Below are 13,321 nucleotides of genomic sequence, written 5' to 3'. Positions count from 1 at the left end.
CAAATCGTTTTCGGGCGCGTAATCTTACTGTAGTGGTGATCATAGTCAATGGAGACACGACGCCATCTACACCTTTAAACCATAACAATAAGGTGTGGCATTTAACCCTTGCTATACAAAAGTGAAAAAGATTTAGAGACACACATGTTGCCAAACGATAACGCTTTCGGAATTTTCTAGAGGGGGTGCTAGTGTGTAGTTGTTCACTGGTATTGAGTAAGAATTTGTAACAGCACAATACGAAAAAAGGCTAATGAATGTATTTGTAGCTTGTTCATTAAGTGAAAGGGTTCGATAAATCAAGTCTTTGAGTATAAGCTTGTATAGTTGGTGAAGCAGCAGTGAACCTAAGCCAAATCATTTGACATGCTGAATTTATCCCTACGTCTAAAGACTGATCACTGAAAGTCGAGTGGTTGCAGAAGATCGGTTCGGATTAAAACTCTTCGTTGACCCCACTGAAAATATAACTTTCGTTTTTAACTTCATACATAATACTTTGGCCAATATCATTTGAACAACTTCGGTATTAAAAATGAATTTAGGAGACTGTGTTTCAAGTGTTCAAACATGAACGGACAACTGTTAAAGTGGATAGAAACGGCTTCATCATGTTAGGTTATTTTCAGTGTGACTCATTTATGTAGCTGAAAGATTAAAAGGGGGTGTGGGAAAGACGGAAATATTCCAATAAAGATATGGAGAAAATCTACATGAATGTAAAATCACAATTAATAACATACTAATTCACATATATGGTGCTTACTGAGATTGCTCAGCAACACAAAATGTCTTTCTGGAGTTATGTACTGCATGCCTACCCTCGACACATAGTCCAACGGTCGGATGATGGAAGCAGTAACCAGTTCTATTTGTGTAGGACACATGCACGACCTAATCTTAGGAGGCTCTATTCATCCGAAACCCAACTTCGCTGAACACACAGAAGAGGTGACCTTTCTACTAATGCTTTGTTCTTTCACTTCACTGAAGAGCTGGTATTTTTAGGAGGTATGAAGACAGCAGCTTGGTTGAGATACAGTCAGACGGTATTTTGTTCAGAATATGTCTCCACTAATGAGGAATGGCCGACTGATAACCTCGAAACCCTGAATCTTCTAGGTAGAAGTTTTTAAAATAGAAATTGGACGTCCTATGAATAACATGCACCGAAATTTCGAACGTTTGCATGGGTAAGGTTTGAAGAGAAATCCACGGAATGGATGGCAGAGCCTACTTTCAGTTGGACGCGAATTATCATTTGAGTTCGTTACTACATACGACCTTGCGCGCTACAACTCAGTATCTTCTGCAAAAGATCATTAAAGTATATGAGCAACGTAATGTCGAAAGCAGCCAACCAGTTCGGATGTTAAGTCAGAGCAAGTAACTCTGTACGGAGTTCGAACAAACCGGTGATAAAAGTGCATACATGCGTTTCAAACGCATTATGACCCTATCCATGAAGGAGTTAAGATACTATAGGTAACAGTACCGTATTAAACTGATAGATATATTTGCCTCTGATCAGAAAAACTTGTTCTGCCATGTGACTTTACCTTGAAGAGTAAAGGCCAGAGTGTCGCGACTGACCAATACACTGAATATACAGTTAGATATTTTATGATGTGTTCAAATCCATCATGATAATACTATACAATGTTATGCCACGTACTCCAAATTTTAGTCTTTTATTGTGTCTTGTTGAAGTCCTAGAATTATTGAGATTAGTTCTATTCCATTGGATTACTTCAAGTTTTCCAGTTGCTAGGCTTTAGTGGCTCAACTAGCAGTGATCATATCTCATAGCTCCTATTAAGATAGTATTTCCAAGCATTTCAGCTGTCATCTACAACTCTCATCGATAAGGGTTTCAACTGCTGCTCAACAGGAACCTCAGAAGGAAACCTAGCACTGGACTTGTATTTCAGAAACTTGGCCCAGATGTGGTTCACTCAGTTATGATGAGAGGAGTGGCACCAATCTTATTAACATCCCTTAATTTATCGCTCTCACATTCACTAATCCAGTGCTTCGTTCCAGACTATGGGAAGCCGGCATAAGTGAAACTATTCTTTTTAGTAGACCGACGCAACGATCCATCAAGGTACAGTTCTGCGGGTCTGAACGTACACTAGATTCCACCTGTATATTTGTCCTTTAGTAAGCAGCACTGCTATGATCACCTGGTAATTAGCCATGTTGATGGTTCAAAGAACTTTTTGGTTAAGGAGGCATTTGTCTCAAAATTTATTGCGCGATATGTTGAGGTCGCCTCTCGTTCCTCTACAGATAATCGAGAACTGATCCAGATCGTCAAAAATATTCACATATGTCTTATGGGAGTCGAAAATCTCCCGATCTTCCTGAAATGTACCGCTGTAGCCACGAATAAACAATCGTTCGGAGACAAAAGACCGTGGACGTATGTAAAGCTATGGTAACAGTTATTAAAAAGTGGATACTACAAACTGCACAACTATTCTTTTCCAATGAGGAATACTGAATTTTATGCAAGAGATTTTTATTAGTTTCACTAAAAAGATGCAAAGGCATTGTGTGTCTGAAAGTTAGGCTATAAGTACGTTCTAGGTACCATGTAAAACAACTGGGGAGTTATCATACCTGGGTGTTTGCGGATGGGACTCTAATGGTTCCCTCCCCCTGTTTTTTGATATCCCGCCACAACTCAGAATCAACTAATCAAGAACAGAATGTAAAGACGCATGTTAAGGAAGATAGTGCATTGATACTTGACCTTCGTTTAGTTGGCCAACCATTATTTCATAGATTGCTATTGACGACTAAAATAGGACAGAGTTTTGATTGAAAGTCAAGAAGCCATTTGGTTTCCAGAATTTTTGTCCAGGGATATAGTCATAAGTTAACTATCACTGCAAAAGGAAAAAAACATTAGCAAAAGAAAGACGTTGGTTTTGTAATAAGTTGAATAGGTGGTTAAGAGTTGACACAAAACATATTCCTGATGTCAAAAATGACTGACAAACACTGGAAATGAAGGAAGATATTTCAGATCACTCGTGTTATCAGGAAAAAGCATTCCGTTTGTCCCAGGCTATTTATGATTGGAGTTGAGGAAACCATTTAATGATTGTGAAGTTGTCTTTTTATGCTTGCTACTCTCTAGACTAATGTCTCAACTTTGTGTTCTCTCTGTACTTCTACCAAGACAACATATTAAATGCTAATTCAGACTCTTTGGTTATGATTAAGGTGTTAGCACTCGATAAAAAAAGAACTGATTGAGCAACATTAACTATAATAAAATTATTCTTAGATTTAAACACTCCACGTTCTTTTTTTACTTTTTTGGAATCAACAAACATTTATTCTGCTCTGCACTTCAGTCTTTTTTTTTATTAGCTCGTCATTGTTCACTGTGCTTTGCTTTGTAATTTGTTTGTTGTTCCTTTAATGGTAATTCATACTAGTGACAATAACTAGTTTTAGTTCTTCCTGCTGACCTAAAATACTAATGATGGTTAGAAGTATTCGAATCAATGTGCTAACTAAGAATTCCTGAAATAGTGCAATCGAAGACAGGTAGGGCTAGATTAACACAAATGAACGTATTACATTTGTAATTCATAATCAGTGGGCAATCATGTACAAATAGGTCATTAGTTAATACAAATATCACAATGTCTTAGTCTTTCCGACCGTTAAGAAGTAGGCTTCTTTGACCGCCCTTATTCATTTGCCATTACCCTTTCCTTTTTCCTTTTTTTTAAAGGTCAATGTTTGTATCACACAGCTACTAAAAATCTAGTCAAACTTGTACCATGTCCGCAATGTATTCGTTCATCAAAGTTGCAACTTATACTGAGAACCAGGTTTTGGATACTTTAGAACAACTGTAGACTTATTCAATTGTCCGATCATAGATTTCTGTTGAATGCTTAGTTCCTATGTCCCCATGAACATTCAATTATAAGATTTTACTAATTTAATAACATAGTCGCTTTAACATCCCTAACGCTTTGATATCTCATTCGTAAATCTACGTTGTAAATTATTTACCATGCCTAATATATCCGAAGTTAATTATTATCATTGCACTTGCATAGATCTACGTTCGTATTCTCTGAAACTACAATTTATTACGACAATGGCTCTTTTAAATAATGATCGCTTTTAAGAGGACTGAATAAGAATAGTATTTCTGAAGAAATCGGGATATTTCTGTCTAATCACACCTAGTCTATGGGAGATTTGAAAAGACACATTAACTCCGTTTTTCTATGTGCATTTTGAATGATATGAAATGGAAACCTGTCAGATTAACCATGGCATTCTTTAACGATGACAGATGGACTAGTTCACCCAAACCTCAGAAATTCAACTGAACAAGTGAAATATAAACAAACTGATCAGTGTGGAAAAATTACTTAACGAACTAATCTCGCCAAAACCGCAAGTATCACTGACTGACTTGGTAACTTTTGTTAACTTTTCATCAGGAATATGTGATAATCAGGAGTTTTATGAATTAAAGTATAAACTAGGAATTCCAGAAATAACTCAACTAGATGAACACGAACAAATGTATTGTATTTGGAATTCGAAATGAAGCAGACATCGAGCACAGAGGAATAATTGTTTCATATGAACACCATAGAATACCAGTCTTTCGTGGCAAAAAGATGTACAATGGAGTTATAATCATTACTCAAACTGAGCTGACGATGTGTTAACAAGTTAAGAAACAATTTATGAAGTCGTAAATTGTCGTATACTAGAGGTTCTAAAGCTAAATACAATAACTAATTGCTGAATGAATATAAACTGAAAAATTTAGACTAATTCATTCGAAACTAAGTCAACAAAATTCATGATTTCTTTTCTTCATGACAGCAACAACCACTTATGAAGATCAGTTTGACGTGGTCCAACGTATGCGTACTGTGAACTACTTTGAATTTAATTGATGTGAGATTGATGTGCGAAGATGTTTTAATGTCTGCAATATGTAAAGTTACCATTAATATAAACAGACATGCATTGGATAAAATAGATTGCCTCACCCCAGTCGAGTAGATCAAGAAGTTTATTTACGAAAAACAAATTTTGTATAGTGACGTAAAAAACTGTACAAGGCAGTACATTTGAATGTCACTGGATGGATAATGGTAATAAAATAAAATAAGTTGAATAAACTTAAACAATGGATTCTTCAGCAAGTACGATTGCTGTTATAACAACAAACTTTTAAGAGTAGTATGATATCAGTGACCGGTAATGACTCCTACTTTGCTGCACATTTACCACTTGGTTGAATGGTATAGGGTACAAACATCTGTTTGCTGCTTCTAGACACCTTTGTTTCAATGTTCAGGCGGAAAATTTCATGAGGAAGTTAAAAACGCCTATTAATTTCATTGTGACTTCAAAATCCGATAAGCTAGAGAGAATAGTCGACACATTCGTGGTAACATATGGAAACGTCCAACATTTTGTAATAAAAAAAACTTCATCAAATCATTAAAAGGAAGATTTTCTGTTCTAGTATGGTGTGTTTAGAGTCTTTGGAAGCTACGTATTATCGTATTATATGTTTAGAGAATCTGGATTCCAGTTTCAGTTGTGTCAGATGTGGTATTAATACCAATTGATGATTTATTTCACAAATGACTCGCCGCTTATATGAATTCCATAAGCATTACTTCCCATTGTTTTCCTAGAGTTTTCTCTACTTGAATATTGGCCCATATGCGACTACTGAAATACGAATTGGACAGTTTTGAGTACTAATAGTTAGTATACAGAATGCGATTACTTCTGATTATCATAATTAACCAAAAAAATAGTAAGTCAATGGTAAAAATGATATTCAACAATTAATTGACAATTAGTAGACAGAATTTTAACAACCCAAGAGGAAAGTGCTGTTCAAAAAGGACGAATATATCAACAAAACAATATCTTCAAAGTGAGCATTCATTTATCCAAAACAATAAACCTTCCTAATAATCAGCAAATCAATTATCGAACCCACCAGTGATACATTTGGTCAGATGAACCATATGAAATTAACTTAAAGGACGATCGTCTACAGTGACAGCCTACAGCATCCAAAATGCTAAGTTATGTAAGCGGGAAACAGCAGTCAAAACATTCAAGCCATCTGATTGTGCAATGGGGTGAAGTTTAAATTCACTCAGTATTGTTTGTTTGAATCTTCCCATTGATATTTAGGACTGAAACTGATCAGTCTCTAATTGATATATGTGCATACTGTGAGTATTGCCTCGATATAGCCTTAATTCACAAGCATTATAAGCAAAGATGGATAGCGGCTAGCAGAGGAATCCAGGATGCGCGTTTTGTCCTATTTGGGACTCGTCATCTGGATATACCTGCATCTCAAAATAGATGTACACTCTAGAACTCGAACCCAATGAAAAAATTCAAATTAACAATACCAAATGAATTGCATTCATTTATTCGTTATAAATAAATACTAAAAATATTTATATCTTACCACTTAAAGTTTAGTTTAGTTTTTCAATTACTTAAAATATATACATTTCTAATATTATCTTAACTAATAAATTTTAAGTGTTACTAATAATCATGTGTACAATATTGAACATAAATTGTTAATTAACCAATCAAAATTCTTCTTTGATTTTGTTACTGTTAATAAATTATGTAAAACAAAAAAAAAACAAAAAAAAAAATAAAAATAAAAAAAACTGAAAAAATTTGATTTTTCACTTAGCTCAGTGAAATTATTATTTAATTCATACAAACTATAATTATCTCAAGTTTTCATATTCTTTTAATTTTTTTTTACTTTTCATTTTTATTTCCTTATCTAAATGAAATAAAATATTATTTATTTTTTTTTAAAAAAAATTATGGATTCTTTAATTAATTTATTTATAAAAGTTAAAAATAAATCAAATCAATTAAAATATAAACATCATCATCATACTACTACTACTTATAATAATAATAATAATAATGATGAAATGAATCCATCTAGAAAATTAAAAAAACATCATCGTTTAAAAACAATTAGAAAATGTAAGTTAAATAAATACCATGGTAACTAATAATTAAATAATTTAAACAATTTCTTTTTTGTTTTCATTTTTATTTAGCATTTATTAATATATTACAACATGATAAAGAATTCAATGAAAATAATAAAATTTATTATAATCATAATAATCAATTATTTAATGAAAATGAAGAAAATTTAAATTTATTAAAAAATAATAAAATTAATAATAATAATGATGATCAAATAATTGATTCATTAAAATTAATTGAAAATTATCCTGATTATTTTAAGTAAGTTAATTATTCATAATAATAATAATTTAATTTTTCATTGTTGAAATCATGAGTCAATTGAAGCTAAACCACTAAGGAAAATCTGGAAGCACTGGATGGCCGTTTTATTCTATTATGGGATTCCTCAGCAGTGCGCATCCACGATCTCGCCACGTGAGATTCGAACCCAGGATCTACCTGTCTCACGCCAGAGCACTTAACCGATAAACCACTGAGCGGACATCCGATGGTGTTAATGTCTAACTTTAACCAATCCACGAAATTGAGCAACTGTTCACTAATTGTCTTCAGTGAGTTGATATCTCACAACAGACGTGGTTGAACTCTACTGGTCACTGCTTCTCACTAGAACTTCAGGAAATATCTCTTGAAGTCAGTCACTAGTGGTGGTCTAGCTTCCATTGACCCATGCTTTCAGCTATGAAAATACTGAAACCTTCACAAAACCCCCTCTGATAACTTAATTATTTATTTAAAACACAATTAATATAAACGAAGAATATTCTTTTCAATAATTTCTCATCAGGTTCTACAATTAATAATCCAAAATAATAATCCACAAAAGAAAATTGGCCAAGTTTAAGGCAGATTACATCATTTAAAAAACTGTAACTGAATCAAGGAATGTTTGTAATATAAATCAAATCGTTCATGTTTTTGGGATGACTAACATGTAGTGTTAACTTGAATCAGTTTATAAGTGAAACTAAATCGTAAGGTAAATGATCAGAATAAATATAGTTGACATGGGGTAAGAGAGAGAATAATGGGATTACAAATCAGAAATTACGTAATATGTAGAATAATATGAATCAGATCAGATGTGGTAGATTGGGGGTGGATGATGAATAAATTTATCTAAAAGGTTAGCAAGCGTGATAATAATAATGACTGTTAAGATGTGTAGATAAAATAAGTTTAGGATATAAAAATGAGCATTAATCAAATTAATGTCACCATAATATAAAATTGATTATTAACAAGTTGACCCTGAAGTTGGCCAGGGTAAAAGGAGCAGTTGAACATATTTCTTTTGGATGCAAAGCTCTGGCTTTTTGATCGGAATAGCAATTGCCTCAGCCGTCTGCAGGATTCTCACTCTGATGGAATTAGATAGACTACTGTTAACACTATATATTATTGTGAAAGATTACTCCATGTTGGCTCTATGTCCTATCTGAACAAAATGGGCTAAAATGGAGCTGTTAACCGTTTTGACTACACCTTTGCTTAACCACACTGGGAAGTGCTCACGAGCCCGAATATACAAATTCCTAGAACATCTGCTTATATTTTTAAAGAAACTTCTATCATAATAATAATTTAATTTTTATTTCGATAGTGTAATAAGAAGACGAAGATTATCAGAACTATGTGATGATTTCTTAGCGCAATACATTTCGAACAATCTGATCACACATAGGGTATGTGAACATGTACCAAAATGGTTACGAAAAAAATCAAATAACTCGATATGAGTAGATGATAAACATCCATCATTCTCTATTACCAAACGCATAATCGAAACAGGCCATAAGATTGATCTTAACTCGGGCTTTTATGGTGTTGTATAAAAGTGCAGAAAGGGTTTATACTAAGGTTTATTGAAGCCTTAGCCATACGAAAATTGAAACCACCTCTTGTGTATTCAAAAACAGTTTGTTGTCACCTTAAACCTACCCTGGTATTATTAGCTTACTATCCAGAGTGATTAGCTTTCAAATTGTTTTCACATTATTATTATAATAATAATAATTATTATTATTACTATTATTATTATTATCCTTGTCTCCTCTTACTCCCCATTTCCAGTCTAGTTGATCTTTTATTTTTATATATAAATGTTCTTAACAAGTGTGTTTCATGTGATCAGATTGTTCGAAATGTATTACTTTAATATATCATCATCCTAAACATCAATAGAAAGATTCAAACAAACAATACCAAGTGAATTTAAACTTCACCTCATTGCACAAGCAAGTGGCTATCAGGACTCAGTAGCTGAGTGGATAACGCGATGGCGTTTGAAGCGAGGGTACTGGGTTCGAGTCTCAGAGTAAACATGAACTCTGAGATGCAGGTACATCCAGCTGACGAGTCCCAGATAGGACGAAACGCGCGTCCTGGATTCCACTGCTAGCCACTATCCATCTCTGCTTACAATGCTTGTGAATTAAGGTTATATCGAGGCAATACTCACAGTATGCACATATGCCAATTAGAGACTGACCAGTTGCAGTCTTAACACATCGATCGGAAGATTCAAACAAACAATACTAAGTGAATTTATATCATCATATAGTTCTGATAACCTTCGTATTCTTCTTATTATACTATTGAAATTTATCAAAGGGGACTAATTGTTTCAATTTTTATTTATTAATTTTTTTAAAAGAGATTTCTATCATCATCATCATCATGATCATAATGATGATGATATTGAAGCTTATCAAGAATATAAACAAACTTTAAATGAAATTAATTCAATATTAATGAATTCAACAATAAAAAATCAAAATTATACAGAAGAAGAATTGAATAAAGAACTTGAAAATTTAAAGGTATTCAAATAAATTTTATTATATTGTGTCTATTGAATTAGTTACCATATATATGAATCTTACATGAATTACTAAAATCTCTTTTTTTGGATCTATGAAAATGCGTTTTGAGTAATTAAGTTTAATTGAATAGATAAGTTCATGAATTCATTGAAGTTAGATCATTAGGGAAAATCCCTTTCTCATAATGATCATCATATTTACACTAGTGACTAACTTCAAGATAGATTTCCTGGAGTTCTAGTGAGAAGCTGTAATCAGTGGACTTCAACCCAGTCTGTTGTGAGGCAGTTACTCACTGGAGACAGTGGTGGACGCTGACTCAATTTCGTAGATTGGTTGAAGTTAGACACTAACACCATTAGATATCGGCGAGCTCAGTGGTCTGAAGGTTAAGCGTTCACGCGCTGGATCGATAAGTCCTGGGTTCAAATCCTGCGGCGTGGGGTCATGGATGCTCACTACTGACGAGTAGATTAGTAGTAAATACTTTAACACTTAATGGTTATAATTTACATAGATTAGTAGTCAGTTGTACGGCCGAGGCGAGATCGTGGAGACGCACTGCTGAGGAGTCTCATAATAGGCTGTCTAATGCTTCCAGGTTCTCCATGGTGGTCTAGCTTTAATTGACTCATGAAGTCAACTGTTAAATTACTATAATATCCACAAAACCCTTTTCTGGTAATTAAGTTTAAAATAAATGTCAATTGCTTAATATTTGTATATATACCCTGTTCAAAAAATAAGCGAACTGAGCTATTTGAATTTTTCTTGAAACTTGAAAAAAAACTTGCCTAAAATCTGTAGAAAGTTGTACGTAAAGAATATAGCATTTATAAATCAATAAAGGTTTTCAGTGAAATCCGCGAAAATTCAGGTCACCAATTTACTACTCATACGATCAATAATGAATTGAATTTTACAAAACTATTCGTACACAAGGTCTTAGCTAATGGTGAAACGGTGAGACAGGTCAACAATCTGAAGTATAAAAACATCCAGGAATGTTTTGAACAATATAAATGGTAATAAAATAAATGTATGGCTACAAACAAAGATTATTTAACGAGGGTTAAAATTGATACATCCTAATTTATGTTAGACAAAGCTACTAAGATCTCATCCCGTGCATTTATTGGACACACTACGTATATATTATTCAGAAACCTTAAGAACAGTAAATTAAGCCAATGTCATCTGACTAGCGACCCAGATAAATCTACCTTCATTCTATCATAAATAATTAAACTTTTGTTGTACTGTACAATGTAAAACTGTGGGATCAAACATGGAACCTAATACGGTTTTTAAATTTTGTCTTCCGAAGCTTCTTATTAAGTTAAGCTAATACGTTAACCTCCAACGCTTGACTAGCTAAAGTATAAATGGACAAAAACAAAACTATAAACAAAGCTTTATTATCAAACACTGAACATAGTGATTAACTTTGCAGGTGAATAAAACAACTGCTTACCTTAAAGCGAGATGCCAGCTACTGTAGGAATACGTTGAAGGAAATCTAGAGGCATTTAAATGAAGGAGTGGCAGTAGTTCATGAGATCACTAACTACTGGAATAAATCTTGTAGATAGCTGAGTATTTCTTGATTAGGTTAGCATGACGTTTACAACCAATGGTTTGAAGACTTTGAGTGACATAGCTCGGAATCGTTTGATTAGTATCCTATTTCTTTTCTATTACTAGCTATCGGAAAGAAATTATTGCTTCTTGTTGATTTGAAATATCTCATTAACAACTTCGTAATATTTTACCTTTGAACATATATCTGATAATACTTGAAATGACTATTGCTTAACTTTAACATATGTCTTTATGTTAGATTGACAGTATATAAACAATTATATTGGCAAACATAGATGATCAGTTAGAAATATGATCATATGAGACTATCACGGTGGGACTATAATTTATGGATGATCTTTTAGCAACTCTAAAATAACTTTGAGAATATCTACCAACTTACTAGAGCCAAATAAGGATTATAAACTTTGTGTCAAGAATAAAGATTGTATTTTATAGTTAATGGTTAGAGTTAAGAGTTGGATTCAAAGTTTTCATCATAAAATAACATCAGCTAAAATGACAACACTATTTAATTAAATGAGTCAATAAATTTTATGTGCCAAGATAGAACTGCGTATTGCTTTTATTTGGCCCTTCCCAAACCATGCTAGTAGATGTTCACTCACATTCTACGCAGCCTATCTTGCATTGACTTTCTCGAGTCGACCAGTGATGTCTACTCAAACGAAGGATAAGTTACCTTAGTTGGCCTCCTCTATGTGCATTTATAAGTTCAGGTGCTCCTGTGGAGATAGCTATATCGGGCATACTACTAGGCAACTTAACCAACGAATGAGTGAACATCTACCAGCATGGTTTGGGAAGGACCAAATAAATTTTACGCCAAAATCCAAGACCAGTTATCCTAAATCTGATTAGTTCATCCATAAATTATAGTCTCATCGTAATAACTATTTAGTTATAGACTAACATTTACTAACATTAAAAGTAGTTAACTGAATGATCGAATGATCATATGTAAATAAGTACATATCATATGGTTTATTTTGTAACTGTTATATCTGGAGCTTTAGAATTCTTGCTATACCGCGTACTACTAGACTACGTGAACGATCGAACTCACAACGTCGCAAGAGAGAAGACAGAAGACTAATAAGTAGGAATGTTATTCCCAACACAATGTCAAATATAGTACAAAAATTTCATGTATTTATAGTTTTCAGCTGAAAGTAAATCATCATTTCGGACAGCCAATAGGCACATAGAGGATCTTTCTAACTAATCCAATAGGGAAGCTACACATCGACATCCTAGAATGGTCCTCTATCGGTGATTAGATGGGATGTCTTTGGTTCTTTCTGGGCTTCTTGAAGCTTCCTTGAGTTTGTCAACGAGTTATCCTTACAGTAACTTTAGTTTCTAAACATCTATTTAGTCACTAAAGGCATCTCTGTTAACTTGTACAATAAACAGAAGATTTTGTTTAGAGGGAATCAGGATTTCAGCTTTTATAAGAGATATACAATGTTATAACAAACTATCGAATTTGTTTAAATGAAACATTATTTTAAGTTTTAAGATTAAAAATACATCTATAATAAATATTCTATGCTTTAGTTGTTAGTTACCTATTAATCAGTAAATCAATAATTTACATTTATTTATTATTATTATTATAACTTGCATAGATACAAATGAAATTATTGATTTATTACTATCTAATATTATTTATTATAGTTGAAAGCGTGAGTCAATTGAAGCTAGACCACCATGGAAAACCTGGAAACACCGGACGGCCGTCTCGTCCTATTATGGGACTCCTCAGCAGTGCGCATCCACGAACCCGCTCTCGCGAGGTTCGAACCCAGAACCTACCAGTCTCGAGCCAG

At 33.4% G+C, this 13,321-nt stretch overlaps 1 protein-coding gene across 1 annotated transcript; it reads left to right on the top strand.

The window, feature by feature from the left end:
- Positions 1–6,995: 6,995 nt before the first annotated feature.
- Positions 6,996–9,896, top strand: Smp_146760 (hypothetical protein; the record flags this gene model as incomplete). The annotated part of the gene is made up of 2 exons (XM_018797679.1): positions 6,996–7,050; positions 9,721–9,896. The coding sequence occupies 2 exons, from the start codon at positions 6,996–6,998 to the stop codon at positions 9,894–9,896; spliced, it is 231 nt and encodes a 76-aa protein (XP_018652697.1).
- Positions 9,897–13,321: the final 3,425 nt, after the last annotated feature.

This window comes from Schistosoma mansoni, chromosome 5, assembly GCF_000237925.1.
Source record: "Schistosoma mansoni strain Puerto Rico chromosome 5, complete genome".
Lineage (NCBI taxonomy): Eukaryota > Metazoa > Platyhelminthes > Trematoda > Strigeidida > Schistosomatidae > Schistosoma > Schistosoma mansoni.
This window is presented reverse-complemented; position numbering and strand designations above follow the sequence as displayed.